The 9,927-nt window shown below is 35.7% G+C and overlaps 1 protein-coding gene across 11 annotated transcripts in view; it reads left to right on the top strand.

Annotated features, from left to right (window-relative positions):
• ZNF536 (zinc finger protein 536) overlaps positions 1-3,000 on the top strand; it is a 400,318-nt gene extending 397,318 nt beyond the window's left edge. For 10 of the 11 annotated variants that reach the window (XM_074968700.1, XM_074968701.1, XM_074968706.1 and 7 more), the window contains one exon: positions 2,596-3,000. In XM_074968700.1, coding sequence (XP_074824801.1) covers positions 2,596-2,831 — 236 coding nt within the window. In that variant the 3' untranslated portion in view covers positions 2,832-3,000. The remainder of the gene's footprint in view (positions 1-2,595) is intronic. The other variant, XM_074968697.1, reaches the window with a different exon arrangement.
• The last annotated feature ends 6,927 nt before the right edge of the window (positions 3,001-9,927 follow it).

A 9,927-nucleotide genomic window follows, 5' to 3' on the forward strand; every position in this document is an offset into this window, starting at 1 on the left:
CAAGTCACTTAATCTCTCTCTAAATTAGTTTCCTCATCTGTAGCAGAGAGTAATAATACTTACCTATGTCTCTATATGCTTTGAGATCCTGAGATGAAAAGCACTGTGTGTGTGTTATATATATATATCAATCAATCAACATATTACTTATTGTCAGCAAATGACGGTTCCAGGATTTTCAGTATAGATTCTGCCTTCAGTTTAAAATACATGTACTGTGATCCTCAGCATAAACCATCAGATGAACAAACAAAGGAATTTTTAAAATCAAAACTACAAACACCCTACCCAGGATAAAATAGACCAAACTAATACATTATTACTGAGGTCCCTTTCCAAGGTGCGATGTTTCCTTCTATGAATTGAAGGGATAATTGTGAAATGGAATGATTTTATTGGACCTTTCTTCTGAGTTTTGCAATCTAGCTTAGAATTTCCAAAACTATGCAAATCATATTTTCAGTGAAATCTCCTTCTTTATACCCAGTCAGTTTTGTACCCATTTTTTGTGCACAAAAGTGGATTGTGGAAGAATATAACTGATACTTTCAAACATGTCGTGAGTGCAGTTATGAACGTATAGGCCTTTGGATTTAAGGGACTGATCCTGAAATGCATTGAATAGGTCTTGTAATCTCTTCCTTGACCACTGTTTCTAGTCCTCCTGCTGAAATTCCTCTGTGAAATTCCTGACCATTCCTATTTCTATAACTACCATTCCTAATTGTGTTCACTATGTTCCCTATTACTTTTCCCAAGATTAAATTTTCCTTGGAAATTTGCCCTTGTTAAGACTAATAATTTCTGGGTTTCATCTCTTTTCCCTGAGTACCTTGTCTGCAAAATTTCCCTTCACCTGCCCTGTCTGAGGAGCAGAAGAACCTTCAGTGCTTCAAGTCTGAGACTTGGGTAGAAACCAACTTACTGTGTCCTATGGATCCATTTAGGCCAGTGTAAATATTTTGTATTCTGGAGCAGGACTCTGTCCTAACACAACTGACATCAGTTCATTGATGATGGGCAGGCATCTCCTCCATGCACAAATGTCGTACCCTCGCTTGAGGAAACATGCCCACGGGGCTGTGTTCTGGGCACAACACTTCCCTCCTCCTGAGGAGCAGCTAGAATCTTCTGTGTGGACTCAGTCTTCAGGTGCTAATTCCCACTTTTTCCATTAAAAATAGTGGGTTGTTTTAGGGGTCCAAGCACTCTAGTTCAACTGATGACATCTCTCACAGGGAGTGAGTTTTCCTGACAACCCACCATCCAGAACACCACCAGTATAACCCCGGTGTCACTTCAGACCTCTTTCTCTAATGGGAATAACATCTGACCAGGCTACCCATCTTCCACTTACCTATGTAAAACTAACCTGATAACACCTAAATGATGATTGGCCACAGCTCACCTGCCTGTGACATTTATCGAGTTAGGCACTCTTGGCATCTTCCCACACAGTGTGCACTGCAATGCTTTCACACCTACGGTACTTTCCTCCTCCTCCTTCTGCGTCCTATGTAGTATGTCGTCTAGAAACAGGAGAGGGGGAAAAGTGCTCTTCTAATGTGGATATTGGATATTGTTTTTCACTTGTCCTGGATTTATGTAGATGGTCTGGCACATTTATTTATTCATTTATTTGAGCAAATTAAAGCAAGCTAAGCGCATTTGACCTCAGATGGTCCTGGTTTAAGTTAATTTGAGAGACAAAGCTCATAAAGTTCCAGTAAAACACATCAACAACTTCCCAGCATAGGTTGAAATGTGATTGCTGAAACATAACCTCTAATACCAGATACAGCACCAAGATTCAAAGTCACAATAATATGAAAAATAATATAAAGCACATTGCAAGACTGACTAAAAAGAGCTGTGTTTCATTCATGCCTTTTTTTTTTTAGTCACTATTTCATACACAAGCATACATCAGGTTCTGTGCAGTAACATTCCTTTTCTAATCTAGACTGGATATTTTATTTTTAAGTTAGCTATAGTTGTGAGCCTCCATCCAGCAAACACTCATGCACCTGCATAACGTTACTCACGAGTAGTCCCACTGCAGTAAAGTTACACATATGTGTAAGTATTTGCAGGCTTGAGGCCTTGCTTATCTCAATCCATTATTGCTATCCATCCAGAAAAACACAAAACAACACAACAACTCCATGTGCATAAAATGAAACAAAGAATGTTATCCTCAGAAACCCACTCAAAGACAAAATATGTTTATTAGAGTGTGGTCTGCACATTGTCATCGTGCATTGCTCTAGATAATCAACAAATATAAAAGAATCTATTATATGGTTAACTTTATTTGCAAGTGTTCAGACTGGATCACAGAGTGAATGCTTAACAATTATGTTAACTAAGGGAGAGGGGATGACTTAGTTTTCTTTAATGTCCCAGAAAAAGAATTTTTAACAATACAGTTTGTATGAATAGAACTCAACAAAAGAACTATGAATTTCTTATTGTTGCTCAATGCATGCAGCACTTCCTTATAGCAGTATTTCTTTGTTACACTTTGCAAAGAACTGGCTTGCAGTGAAAATGTAAATATGAGAAAAACTAACCAGACTTTTGTCTGTCACGCAGGTCACAGGCCTTTCCAGTGCAGATACTGCCCATACAGTGCCTCTCAGAAGGGAAATCTGAAGACCCATGTTCTTTGTGTCCATCGCATGCCTTTTGACAACAGCCAATATCCAGATCGCAGGTTCAAGCGCTCCAGAGTTGACTCTGAGGCTTCTGGGAATTTAGAGGAACCTGCAGCTGTCAAACCTGGGAGCTCAGCAGAGCTAACAGAGGAGGGCAGCAAGGCCCAAGAGTAATGCAGCTGAACAAATCAATCTGTATATTGCAATATTATTTTACACAGTTCTTAGGTATGCATTTGGGTAAGAGTTTGGTAACTGCATTCCAAGGAAAAGAATTGTGTACAAATTCCCAGTGGTGTACAGGATGTTTAAAACATTTAAATATATATATATATATATATATATATTACAAAAAGAAAAAAATAATTCCCAGCCCTTGAAAATGGCTGCTAAACTGTTACCTGGCAACAAGTACTTCCAAACAATGTAGGTGGGATAATAAAGTGATTTTAAAATGTTGGGAGGTCATTAGTTATTTAAAAAGCAGAGCGATTTCAAACTTCAAAGTGGTCTTTGTCCAAAAATAATGCTCTTAACAGAAAAATGATACCGTCTAAATGATTTAGTGTTGCCTTGAAGATTGAGGGGCTGTGTTTTCATTGTTGAAAACACCTTTATAATATGACACCAGCTGCTGTCATTTGCCTAGCATAGTAATGAGATGTGTTGGTAGACTGCCATGGTGCCAGTCTGACTGGAGCTGTCATTGCAGAGAAAATCAATTCAAGTGGTGTTGCAACTGCACTATAGGAGAAATCTTAGACGGCCCGTAAGCTAGGGTCAGTACTGACCTATATTGGAAAGGATTGTGATATTACATTTTCGGTTTTTTTTAAATATTCAGCCAAATGAATCAATGGTTAGAAAGAATCTGAAGACCAATGTGTGATTGCAGCTTGGTTGTGTAATTCCATTTTTTTTTAGATCAACTTTCAGTATTGAGGGAAATTCTTTTATTCTTTTCTTTCTTGTTGATGAAGAAGTAGGTTGCTGTAAAAGTAGAAGTACAATATATAAAAAACATTGTTTAGTGAAACTAGTCAACCTTATCTGTAGAAGGTGCTGGTGAGAAACAGAATATTATTAACTAGCGGGTTGATTTCTTTTTCTTTCTTTTCTTTTCTTTTCTTTTCTTTTCTTTCTTTTTTTACTTGAATGAAGGATTCCCCAGTCATGGTTAGTTTTCATTTGTTAGGTTTTATAAGTGTTACAGACATAGTGCAGGAGTTTCTTCTGGAGAAAGCTCTTATAAAGTAGCTTGACCTAAAATATGAATCCAAACATCCTGCTCTTTGTCTCTAATGAAGAAAAGTGTTTTTGCTAATATTTCTTTGTTTTTGTAAAACAAATGTGTTCTATATTTTTGAAGATTTTAGCTTTTCTACTGATTGGATCCTCCAAATTTATTAAGTTCTTTGCCATATAGGAAGCTTTTGAGAGACTACAATGAAACACACAATAAAAACAAAAAGTAAGAATAATAGGTAATGGTTTATTCTTAAATCTGCTTGAATGGCATAAAAAATTAGCCTTTTAATGTACTTCCTTTGATAGAAGCAAAATCGGTGCTGTTTATCTGTTTATTATGATAGTAGAGAAGTATTAACTTCTTCTAAAACAAAATCATCCAGACTTAAAAAAAAAAAAGTCAATATTTCTTTGCAGGCTGGGAGCACAGAGTAAAACCCCAGGGCCTTAAAACTTCAGCTCTGCCTAAAGCAGTTTACAAAAAATACTAAACTGCAATCAATGTAAATAAAATTCTTAGCGCTACCCTGAGACTGGAAAAAAAAAATCTCAGGCTAATAAGGAATACGGTTTGCATATGCTGTCGGAAAGGATGTCATCCAACTGAAGTTTCAGTTTAAATGAGGTCACTGTGTAACTTGGACCCATCTGGCACAGAGCAAGCTGCTTTTCTTGTTTTTCTAGAATAGTTCTCACTGCCTTACTTAAATCGAGTTGATAAACTTAATGCAACTGTTTCTATGATCCTAGATAAAGGATTGAAATGTTATTGAAAACTTTCTGACTGTAGTAAGCTTTAGGATTTTAACTGCACTACTGTGTTTGGTGACTGTGTCAGTCGCTTGCTTTTGTGTGTTTGCGCCGCCTTCAATATCTTAGCAAAAAAAAAACATCAAAACAAAACAAAAAAAAACAAAAAACAAAAAAGCCCACATTCCATTTCTTGCACTTTTTGAGCTCTTTCAGTATTCTTTTGTGTCTTCTGAGCATTTTCAGATACGACAGGCAATAATTCTGTTTGTGACACTGGAAACATCTCCCGTTCTTTGTGATGTGTGTGTTGATTCCATTTGGTCCGGTGCTACTGTCCCTATTTTCCCCTCTGACATAGACCTTTTTTCCAGAACATTTGTAACTTGTAATACAAACAAGTGACAGCAGCAGTGATGCATTGTCAGTTTCTGAATATCATCATGCTTCTCATATCTAAACATGTCAAGTTTTTTCTCTGTAACTTCTGTAGTCTGTGATACTGGTCATAATACTGTCTACATTCCTACACAAAGAAAAATTTCTATCTTGGAGGAAATCTGAGAATAATAGAGTAGAGGATTTTGTTGCTATGCTTGTAACAATTAGAAAACTTTGTATTTAAAGTTTATTCTTGGTCATTATTTATTATTATAATACATCAGTTGACAGAACTTTATTCTGGTATAGAAGTATTAAAAGTTGTTTTTTCAGCAATGACTGTTTTCTTTCTGCTGTTAGAATAAAAATTGTCTTTGAAGCAGTACAGTTTTATCCAGTGTTTTACGCAATAAAACCTCTACCTCTGAAAAAAGTTTTCCTACTTGCATATGTTTATTAGGAACACTTAAAACATTACTTTCTGCAGCTTTGTCAGATATTAAAAAATAATGTCAGTAAATTCACTGTTGTTAGGCAGTTACTGGAGTGTACTATGCTGGGTGTGTGTGCTCAGTCCACTTATTAATCAGAACAAATCTATAAACAGTATATAGATATAGATATATTATATATTGTGACTAATTGAAAGACTGTGGAAATCTGTTTTAGCATGTAGTAATAATTGTTTTATATAATACTAATTATGTACTACAGAAAAAGCCTTGGGGTCTATCAAGCATTGATTTTAAAGTGTTTAAAGTGTGTATCATATACTGTAATGTATATAGTCATGTTTCATGTTAAAAACACATTTGTTTGTATAGATCATATACTTGGCTTTAGAAAATTGTGAGGTTTATTGTAATGGTGCATGTAAAGAAAATTGCCTACATTTTAAAGAAATTTGCAAGTGCAAGAGCCCTCATATTCTACCGGATGCATCATTATTCTTCCTGTATATGTTTGATTTTCATACTTGGAAGCAACTACATTAAAGGATCTGAAGTTCTTGACTGACACTCATTGAAAAGAGTAACAATAATTAACTAGTATCAATAAATGGATGCACCAAAGCAGACTAAATACTTCTAAAGTGCAGAAAGTAGGGGGAGAGGGGAGCCTTGCACAGGAAAACTGAGAAGGAAACAACAATGGGAAATTTTAACAGAATTAGATGAAACCACTCACACTCTGCTAATAATGTCATACTGGAGCTGAGCTGAGCTGATTCTCCAATCCTTGTGCGTGTGAGTCCAGTAGAGCTAATTTACAAAATTACCTAGCGGTGTTAAGAACAGAAGACTAGCAATGAGAAAATTCAGAGTTAATCAGTTGTTGAAAGTTACATCTAGGAATTGACTTTTCAGTTTAATGGGCGGAATGCAAATATTGCCATGACAAATCATGTGACTAGTACCATTTAAGAGAAAAATGAAAAGCTACATGTAATTAGGAAAAATTGCATTTATAGTAGATCAAATTTGGGTTCAAATTCAAGAAGTTCATCAAAATGACTAATATATGTTTTGGGGTTTCTCACAACCTTTCCTGATGTAACCCACTATCTTATCTGGGAAGTATAGTATGTAAAAATGCAAAGGCAGGATCTATTTGCTTCAGTATATGAATTCTACTCTGCCTTGCTCCAGGGGTGCTGTCATATCAAGAGGTCACTGTATCCAGGAGCCAGGGAAAACAAACCATTTTTTTCCTCCAAAGATTTTCAAGCCTTCTTTCAGGTTCAACAGACGTTTAATGAAAACGTGGATCCTGATATATTGAACAGAAACAGTTTCTCTGCACTTCGATGGAAATGTTCACAAACACAATCTCCTTTATTATCCAATATGCATAATAGAATCCTATGATTAAATGGTTCGCATATTCTTTAGGAACCATGGAAAAGAACCACCATGAGGCCTTGTACCACAAAACATGGCAACACCAGCCAAGCTGTTCCACGGGAAACAGAATGTCTGAAAGAGTTAAATACTGTTGTCTCAAAAAAAGGCAATTTGTAACGATTTTTTGTTAGCCCAGCTGATCAGCAGCCTTCATACGCAGATGGTGAATGTTTTGACAAGAATCTTTCTACCTAACATCAGAAAGCTGCTCTCAGCTTTAAGACAATGTTTCTTGTTGAAACTTTTATAAGGACTATAACCCCTTCGTCTATTGTAATTTGGGAATTGAATATTTCCCTTATCTGTTTAACATCTGTATTGTAACAGTATATTATAAAAATCTCACCTTGTGTATTGTAAGCACGATCCCAGTGAAATTATTCTTAAGTATTGTGTTTTTCATTTCTGCGTATCACTGCTTGGCATGATCTACCAAAGTGGAAGTATGTTTCCATGGGGAAGGTTGGGTGGGGGGCAAGGGGAAGGTAAAACTATAGTGTAATGTAATCTTAAAAGTGTAATCCAGCTGAGCACTAAACAAAGGGATTGTGAAGAGTTCTGCAGCTCCTCACCTGTTGGTGTTGCTAAACGTATTTTGGTTTTTTTGTTTGTTTTTTTTTTTAAAGAGTCTCAACGAACAGGGAAATCATAGGAAAAGAGGAGGTAGAAAATTTAAATGATCCCAGAGTGAACTGGTTTGCTGTTAATACAGAAATACAGAGCAAGACACATTTAATGGGCTCTATTTTTTATTATACTATGCTGAATAATTAAGTTTGAGGCTAAGTGTCACATAGATTTATCTTTTAATTAAAAAAGCATGGTTCACGCATATTTGAGTGGTAGTCCAAATAAATGCAATATAGAAATTTATGTTTGTTTATCTAGGTGTTAATTACCTAGAGATTGTTCTGGATTACTTCTTTTTATAAAGTGTCATAGGCTCATGTCACAAGTAATAAAGCTTAACAGTGGAACCTTATCAATTTGCTAACTATAATGCTAGTGTGACCTGAAGGAAAGGAAAAAAAAAAAACTTCGGAAAATGTTCTGCGTGTGTACCCCATTCAACACACAAAAAGCCCACACATTGAACAAGGCAATCATTTTAAAATGTTCTCGTAAGTAAAAGTACAAATACATCTTCAGTGTTTTACAACCTTTCATGCATGTAATTATTTATATAACACACTGTTATTTATGCCTGCGAACTAAATGTTGTGCAAAGACAGACATGGTAAAATAAGATGTAGTTTACCTGGTGGGAAACAACACATCTGATGTATGAAGGAACATTTACAAACAAGGAACACATATTAAAAGTGAGACTTAGATGTAATTTCCTTAATATTCTGAAAAGATTTTTACAATGTATCTAGAAACCAAGATGAAGAGAAATGCAAAACTGAAGTCTAAAGATAAAAAAAAAATCATGCATTTCAATGGTGCTAACAGAGGAGAAAAAATGTGTACAGACACAAATTGTTCATCATATTCTCTGTCCATCTGTTTTTTCTTTGTTTATGACCAGAATTTATATTAGAATTCCATAGAATCATGTGGAATGATGCTGAACACTGGCAGAGAAAGCTAACGCCACAGCACGTTCAAATAGAGGACTACCTTTTTAGCTAGTGTAAATCAAATGGGAATTCACTGCTTTTCACCAAGTGAGAATCTGGTCCAGGGTTTTGAAAGGCTAAGAAATTTTTCTTACTGTTTTTTTGTTTATTTGTTTTTTGTTAGATGGTGGGGGGGAAGAGGGGGCAGGCAGAGGAAAGGGAAAAAATCCTTTATTTATTCTTTGCTTAGCATTCTGATGACCTGAAAATAATATTAACTTTCTGTTACACCACATTATTTGCAAACTTTTTTGAGAACCTCCACCTCCGATATCACAAGAAAATCAATGAAAAATACTCTAAGTGTTCATGCTCATTAATTCTTGCTTCATCTACAGTTTCTCAAAATGGGAAGAAGACTGGAAACAAAGTAATAAAGGGTTGTCTTCTGTTTGTTACACAGCAATTATTCCTGCAGAAATAGATTACAAAAAGCTTTGTTTCTTGTGCAGACAGTGGTAGTCAATGAGGTACATCTGAATAGATGCGGTAGGAGGTAAATTTAATGTTTAGAAATGTTGCTAAATAAGACAGCTTTGAAAATAAATTTAAATGAATTTAAGTATATTTCTTTCTAAATTAAAGGGATTCAAATATGTATATTTCTCATAAAGTTAAAGGCAAACATTTTTTTTTAAAATAACCTAATTTTGGTCCCAATAACCATATTAAAATTCCTAAAAAAGTGGCCTGAAGTGTAGAGCAGTAAACTTAAATCAATGGGCGCTCAACACTTTTGAAAAATCAGGTCATTTATTCAGGATTCTAAATATAGATTGAGGAATCTAACTTTAAGCTCATATGTTTGAAAATCTTAGCCCTGGAATGTGATGAATCACTGCATTATTACAGTTTTATAGTAGTGTAATTCCATTCAAATCAATAGTTACACATCTGTAAAACTGAAGAACTTGGATAGATTATGTAGTATCCTGGATGGATCAAAAGGACTATTCATCCACAAGGAGAGTGGAAAATTTCTTACCAACAACTTCCCTTCTTTTAGCAGCACTTCCCAGAATCCTGGATGTCCATGCTGCTCCCCTCCACTCTGCAGCTTACACAAATGGATCAATGTTTTGGCACCACACACTCTGGCCATGCCCCCTCTGCTCCCACTTGTGTCCAGAAGAGTTAATCCAAACCTGTAAAACTTGCATAACATTAGTATTAACAAATGCTCTGGAGGTAATGAAATGGCTATGCACATTAGACCAAGAAAGATGGGTGTATGGTAATGATCTCACTTAACATCTGACCTTTGGCTCACGAGCCATCTAGGCTGGGTAGAAATGTGAGAGATGCTGCTAGCAGAAAGGAAATTATCAGTAGGACATTTTCCATTCTGCAGCCCAACATCTCCCA

This window comes from Natator depressus, chromosome 12, assembly GCF_965152275.1.
Source record: "Natator depressus isolate rNatDep1 chromosome 12, rNatDep2.hap1, whole genome shotgun sequence".
NCBI lineage: Eukaryota > Metazoa > Chordata > Testudines > Cheloniidae > Natator > Natator depressus.